At 35.2% G+C, this 27374-nt stretch overlaps 1 protein-coding gene across 12 annotated transcripts in view; it reads left to right on the top strand.

The window, feature by feature from the left end:
- Positions 1 to 27374, top strand: part of MYO9A (myosin IXA) — a 342794-nt gene that overhangs the window by 165764 nt on the left and 149656 nt on the right. For all 12 annotated transcript variants that reach the window (XM_072627891.1, XM_072627917.1, XM_072627911.1 and 9 more), the window contains 2 exons: positions 3664 to 3780; positions 14988 to 15122. In XM_072627891.1, the coding sequence (XP_072483992.1) occupies positions 3664 to 3780; positions 14988 to 15122 (252 nt within the window). The remainder of the gene's footprint in view (positions 1 to 3663; positions 3781 to 14987; positions 15123 to 27374) is intronic.

Here is a 27374-nt window from a genome sequence, read left to right as displayed (position 1 = left end):
TGGTGTGATATTTTAAGTTTCAAGAGTACATTGCAGCCAAAAGAGAAATTCCTGTGTTTTTGTATCATGGTCTGCTGCAAAAATCATCTGTTTTTCTTAGAACATTTGCTATTGATTGAATTGAATGGTAATAGATTATATACAGAGGACTTAAGAGATACGGTTTCCATTGAGGAAAATGAATCCTACTAATTTTGAAATGAAAATTTTTCTTTTTTATTTGTTGTTGTTTAGTCATTTCGTTCATGTCCAAGTCTTGGTGACCTTATTTGGGGTTTTCTTGGCAGTGATTCTGGAGTGGTTTGCCATTTCTTTCGCTAGCTCAATTTACAGATGAGGAAACTGAGGCACGCAGGATTAGTGTCTGAGGCCAGATTTGAACTCAAGTCTTTCTGATCCCAGGCCCAACACTACCCATTATGCTACCTAGCTTTTCTCTAATTCTCACTCTTCTTAACTTTCCTATTTCTTTTTAAAAGTTTAATTAGTTTATTTGTTTTCAGTTTTCAACAGTCATTTCCATAAGTTTTAAATTTGCTTCCCCTTCCTCTCCCCTCCCTTCCCAGGATGGCATGCAAACTTATATGGATTCTACACATACATCCTTATTAAACAAATTTTCACATTAGTCATGTTGCATAGAAGAATTAAAATGAATGGGAGAAATCATGAGAAAAAATAAAACATAACACAAGAAAAAATATTATGCTTCAGTCTGAATTCCAATTCCATAGTTCTTTCTCTGGATATGGATGGCATTTTGCATCGAATCCTTTCGGAATGTCCTTGCATTGCTGTGAAGGGCTGAGTCTATCAGAAACAGCCCTTACACTCTAACACTGTGTATAATCTTCTCCTGGTTCTGCTCATTTCACTCAGCATCAGTTCATATAAGTCTTTCCAGGTTTTTCTGAAGTCTGCCTGTTCATCATTTCTTATATCATAGTAATATTGCATTACGTTCATATGGCACAACTTGTTTAGTCATTCCCCAGTTGATGGATATCCCCTCAATTTCCAGTTCTTGGCCACCATAAATAGAGCTGCTATAATTATTTTTGTACATGTGGAACCTTTTCACATTTTTATGATCTCTTTGGGATACAGCCCTAGAAGTGATATCGCTGTGTCAAAGGCTGTGCACATTTTTGTAGCTATTTGGGCATATTACCTTTCCTATTTCCATCTAGTACACCATCATGCTTCCAGTCACCTAGGTTTGTACTTTTTGTGTCCATTGTACACGGAGCTGATTTTCCTGAAACCGTAAATATGACCATGTCCTTCTACTGAGTTTACTTTAGTGACAATTGCCTTTAGAATAAAATGCAAACTATTTTCTTAGAAATTCAAAACCCTTTGAAATCTTATGCCTTATATGTGTTCTGCAGTCCAACCAAACCAACCTTGCTATTATTCACACAATATGCCTTCTTTTTTCTCCATGCTTTACAGTGGTTGTCTCCAGGTCCTGGAGTGCCCCATCCACTTTTTTTTTACAAGATTATGTCACTTTTTAAATATTTTATTTACTTTGCTAAATATTTCCCAATTATATATATATAATTTTTTTTAACATTGAATTCCAAATAATCTCCCTCCTCTTTGAGAAGACAAGTGATTTGATATTGATTATACATGTGACATCATGTAAAATGTGTATTAGTCACGTTGCAATAGATAAAAGCCAAAAAAACAAAGCCCAGAATAGAGAAAATTTAAAAAATGTGCTTCAGTCTGCATTCAGTTCATCGGTTTTTGGCCTGGAAGTAGATAGCATTTTTCATTTTAATATAAGCCCTTTGGAATTGTCTTGAACCATTGTCTTGATTGGAGTAGCTAAGTCTTTCACAGTTTCACAGTTGATCTTCTTTATAATATTTCTGTTACTGTGTACAGCATTTTCCTGTTTCTGTTCACTTCACTTTGCACAAGTTCATATAAGTCTTCTCAGATTTTTCTAAAAACATCACATTTGTCATTTCTTATAGTACAATAATATTTCACTACAGTCATGTACCACAACTTGTGGAGCCATTCCCCAGGTGATGGACATTCCCTTAATTTCTAATTTTTTGCCACCACAAAAAGAACTGCTATAAATATTTTTGTACAAATGGTTTCTTTTCCCTTTACTTTGATCTCTTTGAGATATAGACATAGTAGTTGGTATTGCTGGGTCAAAGGACACAGTTTTATAGTTCCAAATTCTTTTCCAGAATGGTTGGACTAGTTCACAATTCAACCAACAGTGCATTAGTGTCCCAATTTTCCCACCTCCCCTCCAGCGTTTGTCATTTTTCTTTTCTGTCATGTTAGCAAATCTGATAGTTGTGAGGTGATACCTCAGAATTGTTTTAATTTGCATTTTTCTATTCAGTAGTGATTTACTGCTAGTTTTGACTTCTTTTTCTAAAAACTGCCTGTTCATATCATTTGACCATTTATCAACTAGGGAATGGCTTGTATTTTTGTAAATTTGACTCAGTTCTCGATATATTTGAGAAGTGAGACCTTTGTCAGAGATACTTGCTGTAAATTTTTTTCCCAATTTGCTGTTTTCTTCTAATTTTGGCAGCATTAGGTTTGTTTGTGCAAAAGCTTTTTAATTTTATGTAATCAAAATTATCCATTTTACTTCCCATCATCCTCTTTATCTCATTTTGTCATTAAATTCTTTCCTTACCCGCAGATCTGGCAGGTGCATTTTTCCATGTTCCCCTCATTTATGTACAATATCACCTCTTATGTCTAAATTCTTTCTACATTTTGAGCTTATCTTGCAAGGTATATGATGTGAAATGTTGGTCTCTGCCTAGTTTCTGCCAAAGTACTTTCCAGTTTTTTCAGCAGTTTTTATCAGTTACCCCAAACACTTGGATCTTGGATTTATCAAACACTAAATTACTATGGTCATTTACTGCTGTGTACTATGAATCTAATGTATTCCAGTGATCTACCACTCTGTTTCTTAGTATAATGTTTTGATGATTAACATTTTGTAACATAATTTGAAGTATTGTAAGCTAGACTGCCTTTCATCACATCTTTTCATTTATTCCCTTGATATTCTCACCTTTTGTTCTTCCAGGTGAATTTTATTATTCTTTCTAGCTCTATAAAATAAATCTTTGGTAGTTTGATGAGTAAAACACTGAATAAGGAAACAAACTTAGGTAAAATTGTCATTTTTATCATATTGCTTTGGCCTACCCATGAGCAATTAGTAATTCTGCAGTTGTTTACATCTGTCTTTATTTGTGTGAAAAGTGTTTTCTCATTGTGTTCATAAAGCCCCCCTGGGTTTGTTTCGGCAAACCCCCCCCTTTCTGACTCTTATATTCTTCTACTTTCAGCTTAAGCACTCTCTTTTTTATGATTGCTTTCCTCATTTCTTCTGTATCTTAGAACCTTTCACTCAAATTAACTTGCAGTTATTTTGTATACTTGTAATGAGCAATTGTTATCTCTCTTGATAGAATGTAAGCCCCCTTGATGGCAGGTACTTCAGTGCCCAGCGTTGTGCCTATCTGGCCCACAGTGAGGTGCTTTTAAATGAATTTTGATTCATTCAAAAATAATATAAATATCACCTGTTAAGATGTATAAAACGCATTTTCCTCAATTCCAATTTCCCTTGTAATTTTTTTTTTTCTTTAATAGGCTGTGACTGTGAGGAACTCCATGGCAAAATCTTTATATAGTGCCCTTTTTGACTGGATAGTTTTTCGAATTAATCATGCACTTTTGAACACCAAGGATTTGGAAGAGAGTACCAAGGTAAACATTGGACTTATTTGTGTTTTCATTTTTTGTGTGTGCAAAATTTCTTTTTTTAGTAGCATTTAATATTCATACTTCAAAGAAATAAGTTTTTACAGGAAGCAAAACAGTTCAGGTACAATTCAGTTTATCCAATCATATTTGTATACGCCAGGAATGCATTTACACTCATTTCTTTGGGACTGTGAGATAAAATTGCTGATTTTATATTTTTAAATATGAGTGAATGAAAATTAAGTCATGTCTATGATATTATTGTACTATTTGTCTAGTCAGGTGATTTGTTTTATATTTATATGTTAATTCAGAAGCATCCTTTATTCTTCAAAATTCATGTAGTTATTCCAAAAACGATTTATTCTTATTTCTTTTCTTATAGACCATTAATGGAAAATTTGAGATAGGGATACTCTAATTATGAGCCTTGGGTAAATTGCTTATCCCTTAATAGTTATTCTATAAAGTTTTTTTCCTTTCAGTGCCTTTTTACTTTTACCTTTCATTCCCATTGTATTTCCTAGTCCCTGATCTTGACTTGTTACCCTAGCCCATGTTAGCTTTTCTCTCTGTGGTACCTCACTCATACATACTTATTTGTGGCCTCAAGTATGTAACTTTTTATCTTTTATAATCACTGACAGAAGTTTGGTCATGTATCCAGCACTTAGCCCAGTGCCTGGCACATAAATGGTGCTTAATAAGTGCTTTTTGACTTGATTTGTTCACTGTATTACAATTACCCATAATGTTGCCAGAATGTCACCAGTTGAGTCCCATTACTTTACATATATAAAGTACATAACAGTAAAGGTGCTGTCAGTTGATGAGCATTTTTCAAAACAAATTTTTATTGATATATTTTGGTTTTGCCTTGCCTAAATTTCCCCTTGTATCATTCTCCGTTCCCCTCCTCAGAAACTTTCCTTATAATAGTTTTTTAAAAAGAAATAGGTAGTAAAGAATCCCTCACCTCTTCAAAAGAGCTGAGTAAGGTATCTTCTTGTCATTCTTTGGGGTCATTCATATTTTTTGTAATATTCACTTTATTTTTACATGGTTATTTATCTTTTTTTGTTTTACTTTCCTTTAAGTAATTCTTTCCATGATTCTCTGGAAGTATGAATATTCATTATATTGATCATTTCTTACCTCACAGTAATATGTCATAATATTCATATACCACAGTTTCTTTAGCCATATCCTAATTAATGGGCATCTACTTTGTTCTACTTTTTTAATTGCTACAAAAGTACTGCTTTATATATTTTAGTATATATGGTGACTCCTTTTTGTCAGTATTCTCTTGTTGTATATATGCCTAGCAGGTTGAATTTTTGGTCAAAAGGTATGGGTATTTTTAACAACTTTATTTATAGAAATCTAAATCACTATCCAGAAATGTTATACTAATTCACAGCTCCATTAACAATATGTTAATGTGCCTTTTTTTTCTACATTGCCTTCAACACTGAATATTCATTTTGTTGTCTGCCAGCTTGCTGGATGTAAGATAAAACATTGGTTTGTATGTCTTAATATGATTTGGAACATTTTTCATATGATTATTAATAAGTTTCAATTCTTTTTTTGAAAACAATTTGTCGTTATGTTTAGACACCATATCCATCAGGGATTAGCTTTTCATCTTATATATTTTGTTGTCTGTATATCTTGGATAACAAAACTGACTAAACTGGATACAAAGACATTTTTATAACTAATTCCCCCTTTTTTTAAGGTATATTTATTTTGTTCCTGCCAAAGCTTTTCAATTTTATGAAACCAAAATTACTTAATTATTTTTTGTAATTTCCTCTTATCTCTTAAGAGTCAGTCTCCTTCCCATGAATGTGAAAAATATTTGATTTACTTCTCCCCAATTTAAAAAGTATTTATCAAAGACTGAGCCTTTCACCTCAATGCAAAGACCTAAAACATTCCGAAAGGACTCTTGAGGCAAAATACCATCCATATCCAGAGAAAGAACTATGGAATCGGAACACAAAATGAAACAGACTGTTTTCCCTTGTGTTATGTTATGTTTTGTTTTTTTCTCATAGTTCTCCCATTTCAATTTTTCTATGCAACATGACTAATGTGAAAATGTGTTTAATAAAAATGTATGTGTAGAATACATATAAAATTGCATGCCATCTTGGAGAGGGGAGGAAAGGGAGAAAATTTAAGACTTATGGAAGTGATTGTTGAAAACTGAAAACAAATAAATTAAATTTAAAAAATATTTATCAAACATTTATTAAGTGCTTTTTGTGTGCCAGGTATCAAAACAAAAATGAAATAGTCCTTGACCTTCCAAGAGCTTAAATCCTAGTAGGGAAAACAACATGTATATGTCTATAGATATAGATATATATCTTATCTATAACATGCCAAATGATATAAGATGTTTATGGAATGGAGGATAGTAGCTACCAGGGGAATCAAAAAAGGCTCCATGTAAAGCTTGCACTTGAGTTAAATCTTGAAGAATATCAGGGATTTTGAGAATGAAGTGCGTTACAGGTTCATTTGCATCTAGAGAGTTGTTAGAATTCCGTTTTGCCATTATAATGCTTAAACTTTATGTGGGTTTATTTTATATCCAATACCTTCGCTAGAGTTGTTAGTTCAACTATTTTTCAGTTGACTCCCTAGGGTTCTTTAAGTATACTGTCTTATCATCTGCAAAGAATGATATCTTGTTTCCTCATTGCTTATTCTTATTCCCTCAATTTCTTTTTCTTACCTTATTGCTATAGCTAGCATTTCTAGTATAATATTGAATAATAATGTTGATAATGGACATCCTTGCTGCTTAATGGGAAGGTTTCTAGAGCTGTTTACTTGAGATTGCTACTACTTATCATTTTAAGAAAGACGCTATTTATTCCTATGCTTTTTTAGTATTTTTAATAGGAATAGCTGTTGTATTTTGTCAGAAGCCTTTTCTGCCACTTTTAATATAATCATGATTTTGGTGGATTTTGTTATTGATACGGTCAATTATGTATATCATTTTTCTAATATTGAAAGCCCTGCATTCCTGGTATAAATCCTGCCTGGTGATAGTATATGATCTTTATGATATATTGCTGTAATTTCCTTCTTAGTGTTTTATTCAAGATTTTTGCATTAGTATGTGTTAGGAAAATTGATCTATAATTTTCTTTTTCTATTTTGCTCTCCCTAGTTTAGAAATCAGAATGGTATTTGTATCATAGAAAAAATTGAGTAGGACTCCTTCTTTACCTGTTTGTTTGTTTTTTTCAAATAGTCTGTATATATTGAAATTAGTTGTTCTTTCAATGTTTCATAGATTTCATTTGTAAATCTTTTTGGTCCCTGTGATTCTTTTCTTAGCTCATTTATGGCTTGTGTGATTTCTTTTTCTAAATTAGGGTTATTTAAGTATTTGATTTCCTCTTCTGTTAACCAGGGCAATTTATGTTTTTGTAATTATTTGTAATTATTTATATGTTTCACTTAAATTGTCTGTTTTATTGGTATATAATTAGGCAAAATAACTCCTAATAATTGCTTTAATTTCATCTTAATTGGTGGTACAACAAAATTGACCCTTTCCAAAAGTTTTTGATCCTAGGAATTTGATTTTCTTCTTTTTTTTCTTAAATCAAATCAACCAAATTTTGAATTTGTGTTCTTGGGGTTTTCCCCCAAAAAACCCACTTCTAATTTTATTTATTAGTGTAATGGGTTGTTACTGTTTTTTTAACTGTCTTTTTCATTAATCTCTCCTTTGATTTTCATAGTTTCCATTTTGATACGTAAATAGGGGATTTTTAACTTCTTTACTAGTTTTTTTAGTTGCATGCTCAATTCACTGATCTTTCTTTTTTGAAGTTGGTTAGTTGTTGTCCTTAGTCTTTGAAGAGGACCTAAATGACATCACCATGATAAAGTGAAATTTCAGTTTGTCTGTGACTGATCAGATCAATATGAGCTTGGAATGCTCTACCAAAGGTTGGGCACAGATAGTCCTTGTGAACATTCAGGGTGGATATCCCAAATTTGTACATCCTGCGTTTACTTTGTGCTGTCTTAATTCTGCTTTGCTCAAAGAGCACAGCACCCTTTCTGATATGGACACTCCATGCTGAGCGATCCTATGCCAGTGTCTACCATGTTGCACAGTGAAATCCAAAGTTCTTGAGAGAGACCTTCAGAGTGTCCTGGTATCGTTTCTTCTGACCACGATGTGATCACTTGCCTCTTGCGAGTTCTCCATAAAATAGTCTTTTTGGCAAACATACATTTTGCATTCGAACAACGTGACCAGCCCATCAGAGTTGCGCTCTCTGAAGCATAGTCTGAATACTTGGCAGTTTAGTTCAAGCAAGGACTTCAGTGTCTGGTACCTTATCCTGCCAGGTGATCCTCAAAATCTTCCTAAGACAGTTGAAATGGAAGCCGTTCAGTTTCTTGGCATGGTGCTAGTAGACTGTCCATGTTTCACAAGCATATAACAGCAACATCAGCACTATGGCTCTGTAGACCTTCAGTTTGATAGTCAGTCTAATACCTCTTCCCTCCCAAACTTTTCTTCGGAGCCTCCCAAACACTGAGCTAGCTCTGGCAGTGCATGCATCAACCTCATTGTCAATGGGTACACCCCTGGAAGTTAAACTACCAAGGTAAGTGAACTTATCTAATGCATTCAGAACCTCTTCATTTGTTATAACCAATGGTTCCACATATGGATGGTGTGGTGGTGGCTGATGGAGCACCTGTGTTTTTTTGGTATTAATTTTTAGGCCAAAATTAGCATAGGCAACAGAGAATTGATCCATACTTTGTTGCATCTCAGCTTCAGAGACTACATTGAGTGCACAATCATCTGCAAACATAAAATTATGTACCAACACTCCCTACACTTTGGTCTTGGCTTGTAGTCTTTTCAAATTGAAGAACTTACCATCAGTATGGTAGCTGACCTTGATTCTGTGATCATCCTCATTGAAAGCATTTGTCAACATGGTTGAAAACATCATGATAAAAAGCATGGGAGCAAGCACACAGCCCTGTTTTACTCCATTGGTGACTGGGAAGGCATGAGAGCATTGTCCATTATCCAGAACCCAGGCAAACATGCCATCATGAAATTGACGTACAATACTGATGAGCTTCTCCAGGCAACCAGATTTTGACATAATTTTCCATAAGCCCTCACGACTAACAGTATCAAAGGCCTTGGTCAGATCTACAAACGTTGTGTACAGACCTCTGTTCTCCTGGCATTTCTTCTGGAATTGTTGCAGCAAACACCATATTGACTGTTCCTCGGCCCTTTTTGAAGCCACACTAGCTCTCAGGCATATGCCCATCTTCCAGGTGAAGGATCAGCCTATTAAGGAGAACTTTATAAGGACTTTGACAGCAATGACTAAGAGAGAGATACCCCCTGTGATTGTTGCAGGACAGTCTATTCCCATTACCCTTATAGAGAGCTGAGGAGCAATGCTCTGGCCAGTATTGGTAATGGGGAGATGGAGCTGGGAGGAAATACCACAGACTGTCAGAGGCTGCCTGTAGACCCCCGTTGTCATGGGCTCGTTTTTCAGTATTTTCTCTCTGGCTGGTCTTTTCCCCAGGCAGGCACTCTCGCCTTGGCTTCCTCTGTGAGTGTTCTGCTTGGCCGCAGTGTCTCCAGACTTTCCACCAGCCTTCTGCCTTCACTTGCCTCTTCGAGGTGTTGTGGCTGATGTTGTCCTGCCTATGTTTCCCCCAGTTGGGTGGGTCCACCCCATGCTCTTCCCCGTTTGCCTGAGCTGTGGTCCTTGGGTATAGGACTTGCTGCCTCCTTCCTTTATTGATGTATGCATATTGAGACAGAAGTTTTCATTTAAGTAGTCCTTTGATTTCATCGACAAATTTTGGTATGTTATCTTACTATTGTCATTCTCTTTAATGAAATTATTTCTATAATTTGTTCTTTGGCCTACTCATTTTTTAGGATTAGATTATTTCATTTCCATTTAACTTTTAAACTGTGCTTCTAACTAACTCCACACATGCAATACTACCAGGCAGCGGTGTTTTGTAAAGTGAAGAAACAGCGAAGTAGACCTTTGAGTTAACTGCCCTCTCCTTCCCTGCTCCATTTTCCCCAAATAGGTGGATTGATCTCAGATCATTTCAGGCAACGAGGATATAAAAATATTTAGAATTTTCGTGGATTATTCCTAAGACTCCAAGGAATTTCTTTACTAACTGTTTATAATTTCCTTGCCAGCAGCTTTTAATTTCTAGACTATTGCAATAGCCTTCTGGTTGACATTTCTTTCTTAAGTTTCTCCTTTAGTTCATCTCCTCCATTCAGCTTTCAAAGTGATTTTCCTTAAATCCAAGTCTGACCATATCACCTCTCCCCTTTCCTTTCCACTCCATAATCTCCAATGGTTCCCTGTTACATATAGGATCAAATATAAAATCATCTCCCTTTTAAAGCCCTTCATAACTTGCTCCTTCCTACCTTTACATGATTCTTAAATTTAATTCTTTTACACTTACTCTACAATTCAGCAGCACTGACCTTCTTGCTTTTCCTCTTAGAAGATATTACATCTGTTTTTTGTAATTTTCAGTGACTGTCCTCCATGCTTCATATGTTCTCCTTCTTTGTCATTACCTCTAGGCTTTCTCAGATTTCTTAATACATATTTCGTATCTTACCTTCTCCATAAGGCTTATTCTGATTCTATCACTGCCACCAGCCTTTTCTCCAATATTATCTTCGGTTTGTCTTGTGTATAGTTATTTGAATGTTGTTTCACTCATTATAATGTGTGTTCCTTGAGGGCAAGGTCCATTTTTGCCTTTCTGTATATCCTTGGCACCTAGCATAGCAACCGGTTTGCTTAGTAATTTAACTTGCATCCATTTGAAAATGGCAGAAGCAAGGAAGTAAAAGATGATTAAGAGTATGCTATAACATACACAGTTCTGAAGGAAAAAAACAACCCACTTTTCCAGAATTCTCTAGATTGGAAACTTGTGGCAGCAAGGAAAGGTTACTTCTTCTTGTGACACATAGGTAAAAGCAGAGATAATGGGAGAAGATGTCTAAGTGATATGAGATTTAGAAGATAGAGAAAAAAGAGCTCTTGACAAATAACCAACTTTTTCATTCAAGTATAATCATTATCCTTTCCTGAGGGTGTAGGGCAATAGGGTGTCTTGAGAGGCTTGAGGAGAGATGAAAGCTTTGGAATAGCCCCATCTTTTGAGTGAGAATGTGGTTCCATTGGGGAGGTGTGAAAGAATTGCTTTGTTACAGTTAGGGCTTAGTTCAGATTGTTCACTACATGTATGCAGCGAACACATCTAGCAACAAGAGTCAGCATGGTTTAAACAAATACACATTGTACAAGAATAACTCAGTTTAATTTTTGTTAGGGCTAATAGACCATCAGTATCGGAAAACATTTGACTGATTTGTATTCTTGTGAAAAAAGTTGGAGAAATGTGGGCTGGATGGTAGTACAAACTGATTGATAAGTACTGTAAAACAGTCACAGCTTTTAGATTTAGAAAAATATTGACAAAATAGATATTTGGGCCAGACCTCTTATAAGATCAAATTTAAATATGGGTAAATTTTAAAGCTTACATTGAGAATGAAAAAATTAATTGGGCAGCATGCAGATAGCATGATAATCCAAATGAGATCTAGTGATTTCGATTAATTGGAAAAACTAATATTATCTTGGGCTGCATTGGCAAAAGAGAAGTGGGTTCCTGTACTAAGAAAATAATTGTCCTCTTGTGTTGTGGCCTCATCAGACTACATGTGGAATATCATGCTGATTCTAGGCCCCCGTTTTAGGAATGCCTTTGATAAGTTAAAGATCATACTGAGTACCTCAGCACTTACCAGATACCCCAGTGCTGGGACCCTAACTCAGCCACGGATTAACTGCCAAACCCGTATGGCCTTCAGCAGTATCATCTACCCCTTACCCAATCCCCTCATTTCTTTACCAGACATGAGGGTCACCATACATGAGCACCAGGTAAATAGTGAGGGCCTGCAGGTCCTGGCACAAGAAGTGTGAGCAGTGCCCTTTCCATCCCAGAAACAGAGCTCAAACTTAAATGTAAGGAAAAAGACTGGAAAAGTTGAGCAAAAAAGACCAACAACAAAAAAAAAATCTCACTATAGAAAATTAATGTGGTGACAGGGAAGATCAAGACACAAACTCTGAAGAGGAAAGCATTGTCAAAACACCTGTGGGCAAAATCACCAAAGAAAACTGGGAAAAGACATGGAGGTGATGCAAGAGAATTATGAAGAAAAAGGAACCAACAGCTTGGAAAAAGAAAACAACTTAAAAAGTGGAATTGGCCAAATAGAAAAAGAGATACAAAAATCTACTTAAGAAAACAGCTCCTTGAAAAGTATAGTTAGCCAAATGGAAAAGGAGGTACAAAAGCTGAGGAAAATAATTCCTTTAAAATTAGGATTGCATGAGTGGAAGCTAATGAGTATATGAGACATCAAATATTAAACAAAATCAAAAGAATGAAAAAATAGAAGAAAATATAAATACCTCATTGGAAAAACAACTAACTTGGAAAATTGATCCAGGAGAGATAATATAAGAAACATTGGACTATCTGAAAGCCATAGTCAAAAGGAGGACCTGAACAGCATCTTTCAAGAAGTTATCAAGGAAAACTGCCCTGCTATAGAGTTAAAAATAGGCATTGAAAGAATCCACCAATCGCTTCAGGAAAGAGATCGCAAAATGAAAACTCCAAGGAACATTGTAGCCAGATTTCAAAACTATCAGGTCAAGGAAAAAATACTGTAAGTTAGCATCCAGAAAGAGACAATTCACATATTGGGGAGCCACAATCAGGATTACACAGGACAAGGGGTACCTTTGCTTTCTCTCATTTCATTCTTTTTAACCCTTAATATTTGGCTTCTGATCTCATCATTCCACTGACTCTGCTCTCCCCAAAGTTATCAGTGATCTCTTACGTTCTAAATGTGATGCCCTTTGCTCAGCTCTCAGTCGTCTTGGTCTCTTTGCAGCCTTTGACACTCTATTACTCCCTCCCTCTTGATGCTCTCTTTTTTCTAGGTTCTCAAGATACCACTCTTGATTCTCCGACTTATCAAACTACATGGTCTCATTTGCTAGATGTTCTTGCAGATCATGCCCTCTAATTCTAGATTTCCCACAGGACTCTGTCCTGGGCCCTTGTCTCTTCTCCCTCTATACTGCTTGAGATGTAATTGCCATCTCTGTGCTGATAATTCTCCAATCTATCTGTAGGTCCTAACCTTTCTGCTGTGTGACTCCAACTGCCTTTCAGACATGTTGAACTTTATGTACAGCGGATATGTTAAACTTAATGTATCCACAACTGAACGCTCATCTTTCCCCTGCTCCTGCCTTCTCTGTTGTTATAAAGGACCATACCATCCTCCCATTCCTCAGGCTTACAACCTTGATTCTTCATTATCTCTCACCCCTATATCCAGTCTGTCAGTTTTACTTTTGTAATAGCTCTCCAATACGTCCCCTTCTTTCTTCTGATTTTGCCACTACCCTGATACAGGCTGCTTGCCAAAAGTATGGTAACGGTGTCTTAATTGTCTCAGTGCTTTATCTTTTCCTCATGTAATCCATCTTATTGCTATAGTAATTTTCCTTAATCACAGATCTGATCAAGTCATTCCCCTACTCAGTCAACTCCAGTGTCTTCCTGTTGCATCTTGGATAAAATATAAATTCTCTTTTACTTATAAACCTGGCCCCCTACATTTATAGCTTTATTGGACACTCAGTGTTCTAGCCACATTGACCTTCTTATTCCTCCTCATTCTTGTACTGTCATCTCCCATCTCATTGCCTTTACAATGTCTGTCCCTCATTCTTGGAATGGATTCTTTTCTTACTTCTGCATCAAAGTTCCTCTCCCCCCCCTTTTTTTAAAATGTAGCTCAGGCATCATTTTCTGTATCTATTTAAAGCTTTTTTCTGATCTCCATAACTGCTAGTGCCCTCTCCCAAATTACTTTGTGTTTAACTACTTTGTATATAGGGGGAGGTATATATGTATATATTAACTTTATATTGTATATATTTTTACATTGCTGTCTTTACCCATAAGAATATAAATTCATTGCAGATAAGGTTTATTTCCTTCTTTTTTATTATTTCCTCAGCATCTAGCACAGTGCTTGGTATATAGTAAGTGCTTCATAAATAGTTGTCATTTGGTCTTGAAGCTTTTGTTTACTCATCTGTGAAATGAGAGTATCAAGCTCAGGGTTGTCATAAGGTTTAATAGAGTTAATACATGTCACTTGGAAAATCTGAATATATTATATAATTGACAGTTATCACAGCAGAAACAGGAGAGCATATGTAGCATGAAAGGTGTGCAGCGGGAACTGTGTCCATGATACCAGTAGAATAACAGTGGTGATGATTTTAAGATATTAGGCAAGTTTAGCAGTTGAGAGAGACAGAGAGAAAGGCAGAGAGAAATATAAGACACAGCAAAGAGATATGACAAGATCAAGAAGGCTTAATTAAAATAGGGGAGACCTGGTCATGATTGTAGGCTGTGAGAGACGGAGTCAAGTAAGAGGGCAAGGTTGAAGATGAAGAAGATGATTATGGAACAAGGCCCTGGAGAATGAGGGGAATGGGAATAGGAAGAGAAGTAAGAGAGGGATCTTTTTGACATAGGATGAGATTGGAACAAATGAGAGTGAGGATTGGTGAGAACATATAGGAATTTTAAGATGTGAAAAAAGGGAGACGAAGCTTAAGATAATCATATAGATATGTTTTATTAGTCATTACATTTTTTGTTTGTGTATTGAGAAGAAGCAAGTCACATATCTGAAATATACAATTTAGTAACTTGATAGATCTCCAATCTCTTTGGTATAGAAACTCCCTCCAGTGATTCAGGTTGCAATCCATCCATGCCTTCTCATCCAGTGTGACTCATGTTGAAGTCTTCACATAAATCATCCACTGGGATCACATGCTAAATTAACTTAGGTTTTGCTTATGTATATTCCTTAATTATTTTTAATCACTGGGACCAAAAAAGAAAGAAAGAAAAGTCTTCCTACTTCCTTTCTAGAACTTTTTATTAGACTTAACTCAAATAGGAAAAGAACATACTTTTTACCATAATTTTAATTTTTTTTCCAGACATTGTCCATTGGAGTACTTGATATATTTGGATTTGAAGATTATGAAAGCAACAGCTTTGAACAGTTCTGCATTAACTTTGCTAATGAGCGTTTGCAGCACTACTTTAATCAACATATCTTTAAACTGGAGCAGGTAAGTGCCAAAATGTATAACCTTCTCTATGTAAGTTGCAGTTGTTGCTTTTTTTTTTATTTAGACTCCCAAAGTTTGGGTTTCTTTTTTTTGGTTTAACATAGTTTCAAATTAAAGCAGATGAAATAAATACCTACTTTTTTTTAAAGCTATGTCATGATGATAATTTTGTATACAAAATCATGCTTGGTTCCCAAAATGGAATAAACAGTGTTCAGAACAATCAGTATTTGATTCCCTGCATAAATTAATTTTTTCTGTCATTTTTATTGATCTTTGGTTTTTACATGACATTCATTTCTAAATTTGCTCTTTCTTTCCCCCTACTCAGTGAGCTCTGCCTTGCAATAAAGTTTTTAAAAAAAGGAAAAATAAAAGCAGTTCAGCCAAACAAAACTGCAGTGTACCTGAGAGTACAGGCAAGATTCCATGCTCATTCACTCTTACCTCTGTAGTGAAGGAAGGGAAGTGAATTTTCTGAACTCCTCTTCACGATCTTTTTTCAGTTCTTTCTGTTTATATTGCAATTGTGTATGTCATTTTCTGGTTCTACTTCATTTTTCATCTTTTCACATATTTCCCCATGCGTTTTTGAATTCTTCATATGTATTTGTCTCTTATAACAAAGTTTCATTCCATTGCATTTACGAGCCAGTTTTAATTATTCCCCAGTTCATAGACATTGATCTTGTTTCTAGTTCTTTGCTATGACAAAAATTGCTGCTACAAATATTTCTTTGGGTCTTTTTGTCTTTAGCCTCATTGGACTATATTTGCATGACATTTTTATTCAATATCACGCTATTACTATTGCCTGAATCATTGTGTTTCAGGTCAGAAATGTACTGATGTTGATTGTCCTCTGAGATCTCCAGAATGGATCAGGAGATCTGGATTGTTTCTAGACTTCTCCTTTAACCAGGTGTTTGACTGCTTGCTTCTGTCTCACTTTCTGATATTTTCCTCATCCTCTCCTTTGTTCCCTCCTTCTTTTGCCTCTTTCCTTCCATAGCATTCCTTAGAAAATGCTACAAGACAGGCAAGCTTATGGGTAGACAAGGAGCAAGAGTAGCCTAGGATAAGCAAACAGGGATGGGTTAAGATCTGCGTCATAAACTTACACATTAACGTATAACTTAAACCTGCACTAAAACTTTTGAGACACTTTATATTTGCTGTATTGGAAAATAATGTTTTATATTGAAATACTTTATTTTTAATATTTTTGATATTTTGAAAGCTATTGTCCCATTCTTATTTTAGTGGGGTTTACCTAGAAATGCACTTCATTAAGCCATTCTGCTGTTTTTCTTTTATATGTAAAGTTCTGTAAACATAGTTGAATAGAGTAACTACATATTAAAAATAGAATAAATGTTTTAGGAGATAAAAATATTCTCTGTAAGCTCACTACAGGTATAGTTCCCATAGGCAATACAACAGGGATGATACATAACTCACCCTGTTCCTACACTTTTCTTAAAATTAAATTTTCTATTTTACTGTGAACATAAACATCAATAAACACATACTTTTTGTGTATATATAAATTTAATTAACCTAGCTACTATTTGTATTTCTTGCACTTTTTTATTTTCTTCTGGGCATTTAAAATTTTTATTGTATATGTATCACTTCCCTCTAATCTATCCTCCACTCTCATATCAAATAGAAGCCCTCCTATGTAACAAATACATATAGTTCAGAAAAACGATACACATAGTGTCACATCTTATTGCTTGCCTTGTTTCTCTAGTAAATTACCTCTCTGTCAATAGCTCGGCAGTGTATTTCAGTATCAGTCCTTTGAAGTCAGTACTGTTTTTGCCTTTATCAGAGTTCTAAGGTCCTTCTAGGTTGTTTCCCTGCATATTATTATTTTTGTCATCACCTAAATTGCTTTCCTGGTTTAGCTCATTGTATTCTGTTTCATTTAGTAAAAGTCTTCTCATTTTTTCACTGAATCTGTCATATTTATTGTTTCATATGGTATAATTTTCCATTACATTAACATACCACAATTGCTTCAGACAAATAGAGGATGTCTTACTTTGTTTCTAGTTCTTTACCAATACAAGAAGAACTACTGTGAACATGTGCATGTGTATGCGTATGTATATTGTATTGTACTGCATAATACAATGTATGTATTATATATTATTGTATATATGATTACTTTCTGTCCTTCTTTGGATCTCCTTGGAATATATGCCTGATCGTAATCTCTCTGTGTCCCAGGATTCATTCATTTCAGTAACTTTTTGAGTATAGCTCTAAATTGTTTTCCAGAATGGTTCAACCAATTCACAGTTCAACCAACAATGAATTAGTGTGCCTGTTCTCCTATAACCCTTGCAACAATTGCTGTTTTCCTCTTTTATTGTCTTTGTCAGTCTTTTAGGTAGGTATAAGGTAGAACCTCATAGTTATTTAAATTTAAGTTTCTCTACTTGTTATTTTGAACACATTTTCATCTTTTATCCTTTGACTTTAGAGCTTTTCTTAACGACTACTGTTTCACCAATCTTTTCTTTTTGCTTTAATTGTTTAAATTAAGAGAAGCCTGTTTTCTTTCCCTCCTACCTCTTCCTACCCCATTAAAGAAGAAAATACAGACAATTAATTTTTGTACCATGTATATTCAAATAAAGTTTTTTCAAATGGGCTTCATCCAAATACACACATATATATGTATACATACACATGCATGTATACATGCATATGTACATATAAATTTCCCTTTTTGAGCCCTTTACCTCTCTGTTCTGAGATAGATTAGCATCCCTGCCACCATAATAGCTCTTTACATCAGGATTTCTGTTGTTGTTGCCTGCTTTCTGATTTCAGGGCTGATTTCTGCTGTACTTCCAGGGGGACATTCTATGCTGGTTCTGTTGCTGCTTTCTTGGGATACTGAGTATAATGTTTTTCTAAGGGACAGGCTGGGGATTTGCAAACTTTCATTGTTCCCAAATTGGTCTGATCCAGGGCAAAGTCTAATTGCTGCCTCCTTAGTTTGAGTTTTGCAAGTTTCTGGCTTGGGTTTGGTCAAAACGAAAGAGAATACTGCTTTCATTCAGCTAGAAAATACTGCTAGTTCAGAGTGACAAAACTATAGACTTCCTTTTGGGCTGGGATACCTGCTGTGGTTATTCTTCCATAGGCTAGGTAAGGTGCTCGGTGAGATCCTACTCTGCTCCTGGAATCTGAACCAAAACCACCATTGTTGATGGCTCCTGAAGTGTCTCCTTTCTCAGTATTCTAGGCAGAAACTCCCTTGTCAGGAATCCCATCATTGTGAGCAGGTTCGTTTCTCAATCTACTCTGGGTCTCTGACCCAGAACTGAATAATGAGTAATAGTACTCCCACCTATCCCTGTCACAGTGGGCTGGGATATATCTGGGGATGCTCTGGTATGAATCTGGGACTTACTCTTGCCATAGTGATCAACCTCTCTCTGTATGTTGGAATGCTCAGCATGGTGTATTCCTTTCCCAACCAGCCCCTATGCTATGTATCTCCCTTCTCTGGTTTGGGTCAGGCAAAGGACTTCCTTAGAGATTTTCTAGATTTTCCCATTAGGATTAAATCTGATGGAGGAGTTTTGGGGATAGAAGCTCAGCTGTGTTGTTTCCTAGTAGTGTACATTTTGGCTTCTTTTGTCCATGTATTTGCATTTCAAAATTTCTACTCAGTTCTGGTCGTTTTTATTAGAAATATTTTGAGATTTTCCTTTTCCTTTAAGTTCCTCTTTTTCTCCTGTAGGATTATCCTTTATTCTGTCAAATAGATTTTTATTGCTTGTGAGCCTTTTTCTTAGTCTTTTGGAATATTATGTTCAAAGTTCTTTACCAGGTACCATGCCAAATCTTGTGTGATCTTTACCGTAGTTCCTTGATAGTTGAACTCTTCATTTTGGCTACTTGAAGTATTTTTTCTTTGCTACTTGCTTGGGCTACTTGCAGTATTTTTTTCTTTTCTTTTTTCCTGAAAAGTCAGGATTTAGGTCATGACTTTACTGAAATTTTTCATTTGGAGTTTTGTCCAGGGAGTGACAGGTAGATAGATCCTTTGTATGTTCTCTTTGCCTTTTGGTTCTACAAGATCTGGGTATTTTTCATTTATGATGTCTTGAAATATGCTATACTTTCTTTTTTAAAGGGGTAAGGAAGTTTGTTTTCCAGGTCAGTTGTTTTTTATATGGGTATCTTATATTTTCTTCTTGTTATTTTTATCTTTTGCTTTCAATATTTCTTGTCTTAGGAAGTCATTGCTTTCTTTTTGGTTCATTCTAATTTTCAAGGAGTTCAGTTCTTGGGTTAGATTTTATTAATGTTTATATAAGATATTAATTCACCATGTCCTCCTCTCTAGCTGTCATTTTTTAATATTACATTTTCTCTCTCTTGTTTCATTTCTTCTAGATACTCTTGTAGTCCTTGTGGCTAGATCATTTCTTTTCACCGAGGCTCTTCTGGAATTTGTTGTAAAGTTATTCTTTTCTTCTGAATTTTCCTATTGCACTTCTCTCAGTCCAAGGTATTTCTTCATTGTGTTGAGTGTTTTCTTCTTTATACTCCTATTTCCAGCGTTAGTTTCTGCAGTAGGACTTTATTTTGGGTTAGAGTTTGTTCCTTTCTGTGTTCTTGGATGCTTTGGTCAGCCCCTGCTTGGTCCTTGATGTGATGACAGAACAAAGTCCTACTATCTGCAGGGATTCCTGGATTTTGGCCGAGTCTCCTATTGGTTTGACTTGGGTTCAGGCTTTTTTGTCCTTTCCATTTCTCTTCCTCGTGTAGTATGAAGTCTAGAGTTTGTTGAGAGTTGCTGAGATGTGACAAGTTTCAGTCAAACGTTGTTGCTTGTAGTAGGAGGAAGCTTCCTGTAAGATATCAAGTGCTTTGCTTCCTGGATGCTCCCCTGGCTGTGACTCCTCCATGTTCCCAAGCAATAATCTGCTTCACTTCTTGTTGTGATTTAGTCCAGGCTGCCTGTGCTCTTTATTGGGGGTCACCTACCTGGGTACTGGTCTGACCCTGTTTTGTAGGGAAACCCAGTTCTTAGCCATGTCACTTGCAAGATATAACAGTTGTTTTATTTCTTCTATTAATGGTGCTCAGAATAATCTGTTTCTCATTTGATCCAACTTGTGTTTTCATCATGTAGACAACTAGTCTATACATCCATCTTTTTAGAATTTCTTTCCTTTTCAAGACTTTCTAGTAGCATTTTATTGTTGTTTGTTATCTCTTTGCTTTTATCTTAGTCCAGTGGAATTTATAAAAATAATCTCCAGTACAAGTCATCCTTTTATTCTTTTATGTTTAATATTCTTTAGACTATTGTATAGGTTGAAAAATGATTGCATTTAGTAATTGAATAATAGTATTAGTATGTAAGTTCATCTTCTGTAGATTCACTGAAGGCTTCTTCATGCCAGTTCTTGTAGCATACAGGGTGCCAGGGGATGATATGTTTTTCACCTTGTTTCTACATGGTTTTGAGTTCTTGCTCTAGGTTTCTGTATTTTGAAAGGTTTTTATTCAATTCAGATCAGAGGTTAGAAGTTATTTGCTATTGGAACATCTTAAATTTTTATGGATCACATGAGGACATACATACACAATCCTCATGGGCCAAACCAAACAACACCCCACTACCACACTCCCTTACAAATGGAATAGAATAGGGTCATAATAGAAGAAATTATAAAGGAGATGGTTTCATAAAAACCAAGGGAGGTCTTAGATGACCTGGTACAAAGTGAAGTGAGGAGGAGCAAGAGAATAAATTATATAGTAACAACCTTATAAAAATGAAAAATTTGAAAGACTTAACTCTGATCAACCATGATTCCAGAAGTTTGATAATAAAATGCTACTTACCTTCTGACAGAGAAGAAAAGGGTTAATAGGCACAGTGATCAAACATTTTTAGTCATGGCCAATATAGGAATTTATTTTGCTTGACTTTATATATTTGTTATAAAGGTTTGTTGGTTGTTTTTTTCTAGTGAGAGAAGAAAAAAACCAAATGTTTGATGATAATTAAATGTTTTAAAAGTTAAAAAAAGGTTTTTTATGGTTCTCTGTTATGTGAATAATTGTGGGCAACAGTTTTATATGTGATGTACATGTAGTTTATTTGTTGAATTGTCAAGGACATTTTGAGATCTTTATAGTCTTTGTCATTTATTAATTTGTTAAAAATAGCAAGCTTGATTTATTATTCTGGCCCTTATTTCATATTCAAGATGTAGAGTAGGTGCTACATTTTTGCAACCTTAGATTTCTGCTGTTTTCTTTCATAATCTGCATTGATCAATAAGTCCTGTTTCCTTCAAATCCAAAGAATTTGAGAATAGGAAGGGATCTGGTCCATCACATATGTGAAAGAAGTTCCCACACCAGATAAATGTGGTCTTTCTGGTGTCAGTGCCTGCTCTTGAATCTCAAACTTAATTCTATTTTGTATAACCATTCTGTAAGACTTAGCTGTTGAGTAATTTTGTCTTCTTATTGTTGGTTCTGATATTATTGTTATTGTTTTGGATTGTTACAAAATACTGGAATACTTCCGTGATGTCATGTTTTTTTAATTCATAGATTGATAGAGTGTGGCTCATTTTTAAACCTTCATTTCATGAATCACCATCATTGTTGTACTTAACCATTCCCATAAATAACTAGCATTTAGGGGAAAGAACCAAACTATTCTCTTGTTTACCTTTCTTAGAATCACTTAAGTATTCTGGGTGTGATAGAGTAGTATTTTCTGATTAAGATTTAGCTTTTCACCAACTTTGTAGTAGATAATTGTATCACCTATCAATAATATTTTCACCTGCCATTTTTATTTCCCCCCTCCCCCTCTGCTGGGGCCTTCCTACAAAGGAAGACTAGCTGTGCTTGCCTGTATCCTCTCTCTTCCACCCCAATTGCTCTTACCAACTTCCTCCCAGTTCTGCTTCACCCTTCCTGTTCTACCCATTTAGCAAGCTCCTCCCACCACATGTGACTTAGGCTTCCATGTGATTTAAGCAGGCCACATCGGCCTATTAATGGATGAGAAAGATCTTCCCATTCCATTAAAAATGCATTAATTCCTTTAAAAATAGATTAACAAGACGCCCAGTCCAAATAGGGCATTAGCTATGTATTAGTAAAGTTAAGAGAACATCCTTTGGGAGTTCTTGATTGGTTTAACTCGGCGCTTGGCAAAAAAAAACAGACAAGCTTAAGCCTTAGCCTAGTCCCAAAAGGGCTCCAAACCAGGCCTAGCCTAATTTTGGGGAAAATATCCTAGACAAAATCCAGTCCTAACATTCCCTGAAAGCCTTTATTGGAAGCCCAAAGTGAGAAGAGCTCACAGAGTCCAGGATAAGAGGAACCTCTTACACAAAGTCTTGGAGTCCCTTGAAAGAGGGCAACTAGTCTTTGGAGTAGCCAGGCCTTGCCCTTACTATTCAGTTACAAACTTTGACACAAACTCAGCCTACCTCACTCATCCCCACCCATGAGGAAAGAAAAGAAAATTCTACCCACGATGAGAAATGACTTAGATTTAAAGATACCCAGGGAATAAATCCCAAAGAGGATATCAGTTCCAAAGCAAACTCAGGTAAAGCATCAGGAAAGCAAACAAAAAAAGAAACATGATATCATAGAACAAACCGTAGAAAGCCTCATTCAAGAACTGAACATACTAAAAATTAGAGTGGGCCGGATAGAAAGCAAAGACTCAATACAAGAAGGAATAACAAAACAACATTTAAAGGAGAAAAATCTAAGAAATATAAAATCAAGAACAACTGACTTAGAAAGCAAATCAAGGAGATACAATCTAAGAATTGCTGGATTCATAGGAAATGACCAGGAAAAAAGTTTGTATACCATATTTTAGAAAATTATTAATGAAAATTCCACAGAACCTTTTAGAAAATTGCCTCAGAACCAAAAGGCAAAGTAAAAATAGAATATCTCAGGCACTTGCAAAAATAAAAATGCCCAGGAACATTAGAGCCAAAATCTAGAAGTTGTAGGCTGAAGAAAAAATATTTCAAGCTGCCAAAAAGGAGTTCAAATACCAAGGAGTCACAATAACAGTTGCACAAGACTTAGCAGTTGCCAGCATAAAGTAGAGATTATCCTAGAATATGTTTCCAAAGGCAAGAGATAAAGGTTTATACTCAGTCAATCAATAAGCATTTATTAAATGCCTATCAAGCAAGAATAACTTATTTAGCAAAACTTAGTATAATCCTATAATCAGTCTTTAATGAAATAGATTTTTAAGCACATTGTAGAAAGGAGTAGAGCTGAGTAGACATTTAGAAATGGAAATGCAGTTGCTAGTAGTGATTTAGAAAGGTACATATATTTTTGTAATTAATGGAATAGGTGAGAGGAGTTGTAGAGGTATATGATACAAATATCTTCCCAGAGAATCCTAATAGCAAAAAGTTAAAATGACAAAGGATCAATGCAGGTTTTGTTCCATTTTAATAGTGTTAGGAGAAGACAAAAATGTGAGGGATATGGGGCTATACTTGGGAGGAGAGGAGGAAAAATGGGAGTAAAATCACCATTACATAGTAGAAGTGCGTAACCTGAAGCGGGTATAGCCATAAAGGGAGGAATAAGTAGAATGGGCATACCATAAACCTTATTTCAATCTCAGTCAAAGTAAGATTGAATAGTTACACATGTACATACACGCATGCACACACACTCCCTCTCTCTCTCCCCTCCAGTATCTTTACATTGCACTTAAAAAAAAAATAGAAGGAAACAGATATAGAGGTATAGAGGAGGACTTAAGAAAGATGGAAGGATAAGTAAGAGAAGTTACAAATCAAAGTTTTGAATGTTGGGGAAAGGAACGTGAAAGGAAAATTAAAAGGAAGAAAGACACAAAATTAACAGAATGGTATAATATGAAAAGAACTATAAGAGAGAAAAGAAACTGTGACACTTACAAGATTACAAGATATTCTTCCCCACCCTTCACTAAAAAAAAAAAAACAAAAAACTCCAGTGGCTTTCTATTCTTGAGGGATTAAATATAAAATCCTCTGTTTGGTGTTCAAAGCCCTTCATAACTTCTCATTCCATCCACTCAATCTCTGACATGCATGTACCTGTCTGGTCTTCATGTATCCTCTTTCTCCTCCCACACCCCTTCCATATCCTCTCACACATACACTCTGGTAGAGTAACACTGGGTTCTTTGCAGTTTCTAGGATAAAGATGTGCCATCTCCCAAGTCTGTACCTCAAGGAAAAAGTGAGGCTGGTGACATTGCACAGCCTTCCCTCACTCAAAACAAAGGCAAGTGCAAGTCATGTCATCATTTCTCTGATGGCATGATCTTCTTCAAAAACAAAGGACGAACACAGCAACAATCTTGGCTTTCCTAGCTTCCTTCAAGCCTTGGCTCAAATTCCATCTTCCACAGGAAGTCTTTCTGGATGTCTTTTAATTCCAGTGCCTTTTCTCAACTGATTAACTCCAGTTTATTCTGTATGTAGCTTGTTCATACAAGTTGTTCATAAAAATGCATATATATATCTTTGTTGTCTCCCCCATTAGACCTTGAGCTCCTTGAAAATGGGTACTGTTTTTTACTTGTCTTTTTATCCCAGAGCTTACCACAGTGTGTGACACATAGTAGGTGCAAAGTATTTATTAACTGATGGATAAGTCAAGTAAATTCACTCTCTTCTACAGCCTTGCTCCTGTTTGTAAAGAGGGAGGTGATAGTGAAGATTAAAAAAATATAAAGAATAGAGGGAAATACATAATTATCATAACTATGAGTATAAATAGGATGTACTCTAATAAAACTAGAGTATTAGATAAATAGATTAGAAAACAAAAAGCAACAATATGTTGTTTACAGGTATGATTGGAACAGTTTCACAGAGGTTAAAATTAGGGACTGAAGCAAAATCTGTTATGCTTCAACTAAGTTTAAAAGAGCAAAGATAGCAGTCATGATTTCTAATAAGACTGATAAATATAGAAAAGATAAAAAGATATAAGGAAATTAAATTATGCTCAAAAATACCATAGATAATGAAAAAATGTCAATACTTAATATATGTGCACCCTGTAACACAGCATCTAAATACCTTGAAGGTAAATCAAATTGAATTGGAGTGAAAAACAGGTAGTAAAAATATAATGGGAGACCTTAATGTACCTTTTTCAAAATGAGACACATCTAACCAAGTGATAAATAAGAGAATTTAAGGACCTAAATAGAACTTGAGAAAAATTAGATGTGATAGATCTTTGATAATTACTAAATGGGAATAGTAAGGAATTTATACATTTCTCACTTGGATCAATCCCCTATACAAAAATGAAACCATGTATTGGTGCATAAAAGCATCACTACATTATATAAGAAAGCAGAAATACTAGATATGTCTTTTTATTAATGATAACACAATGAACATCATATTCAAAAGAATTCCCTTAAAGAAAATTTTAAAGCACTTGGAAACCAAGTAACATTATTACAATGAGCTGGTGAGCAAAGAAAAAATTGTAGGAACAATAGAAAATATCATCAAAGATGTCAAGACAATGGGTAAGAAATATAAGATGAAATTAATGTAGTTCTCAGAAAAAAATTATATATCTAAATACTTTCATCAACAGAAGAGAAAAAGGACAAATGGATTAAGCGTGCAATTTTTTAAAAACTTGAACAATAACAAAAGATCCTCATTTTTAAAAAATGTAGAAATTCACAAAATCAAAAAGTCACTCTAGAAGCAAAATCACACCATAAACTTAAAGCCTGTTTTTTTTTAAACTGATAAAATAGATATTCAATAAACATTTATTAAGCACCTACCATGTGCCAGGCACTGGCCTAGGCACTGGGCTAAGCACTGAGAGTATAACTAAGGAGAAAAAAGAGAAATGAGCTGCCCTCAAGGAGCTCACAATGTAATATAAGAAGACAGTAACCAAAAGGAAGCTGAAAGTTTGGGGACTTGCGAGGTAGACATCAGGGATACCCAACCCAATTCAAATAGAAACTGTTCTCAGATCACTTCACTGTACTTTTTTCCATCTTCAGCTTCTTGATGTCAGTGAAGTTCTTCTCCTTTTGCTTTGATCTCTTTGGGATACTGACCTAATAGTTGGAATTGCTGGGTCAAAATGTATGCAGTTTTATATTATTTTGGCAATGATTCCAAATTGTTCTCCAGAATGGTTGAGTCGGCTTACAAGTCTACCAACAGTGCATTAGTGTTTCAATTTTTCTACATCCCCTCCAACATCTGTCATTTTTCTTTTGTCATATTAGCTACACCCAGGAGACACAAAGCAAAGAAAGAAAACTGTAGACTAATAATCCCTAATAAACATTAATGGAAAAAAAATTAAACAAAATATTAGAAGTAGGTTAAAACAGCATAGTAGAAATAGTACACATGTAACTAGTTTGGGTTTACATCAGGACTTCAAGTACAACATAAGGAAGACTATAAATATAATAAACCATGTTAGTAATGCAAACAGTAAAAACCATACAATTATATCAGTAGATTTGAGGGGTGGGGAACTTGACAAGTGCTATGCCCATTTACATGAAAAATTCTTGAAAATGGAAATAAATTGATTTTTCCTTAACGTAATAGTAATTAGTTTTAAACTAAATCTAAGAGCAAATATTGTATGTAATGGAGAAAAGTTGTAAACCTTTCCACTAAGATCGGGGTAAAAGAAAAGATGCCCATTATCATCATACTGTAGAAAAGAAATGCTACCTGTGGAAATAGGACAAAAAAAAGTTATAGAAGGAATACACATAGGCAAAGGGGCAGTAGCTAGGTGACATAGTGAATAGAGAAGTAAAGTTAATGTCTAGAATATCCAAGTGGTAATCCATCTTCAGACACATACTAGCTTTGTGAATTTAGGCAGTTCACTTAATCTCTGTCTCCCTCAGTTTCCTTATCTGTTTAAAGGGAGGGGATAATAATAGCACCTCTCACCCAGGTTCTTATGAAGATAAAATGAGATTTCATTTGTTAAATGCTTTGGAAACCTACACTAATGATTCTCATATCTTCCTAACCTGCCTCAACCTCTCTGCTGACTTCCATCTTGCATCTCCAACTTTCTTTCAGACATCTCAAATTGGATGTCCAGTAGACATCCTAAGCTCAATATATCCAATACAGAATTTATTATCTATTCCCCTAAACCCTCCCCTACTCTGCCTTCCGT

Source organism: Notamacropus eugenii, chromosome 1 (genome assembly GCF_028372415.1).
Source record: "Notamacropus eugenii isolate mMacEug1 chromosome 1, mMacEug1.pri_v2, whole genome shotgun sequence".
NCBI classification, from domain to species: Eukaryota; Metazoa; Chordata; class Mammalia; order Diprotodontia; family Macropodidae; genus Notamacropus; species Notamacropus eugenii.
Note: the sequence above shows the minus strand (reverse complement) of the source record. Positions and strands in the feature narration are given on the sequence as shown.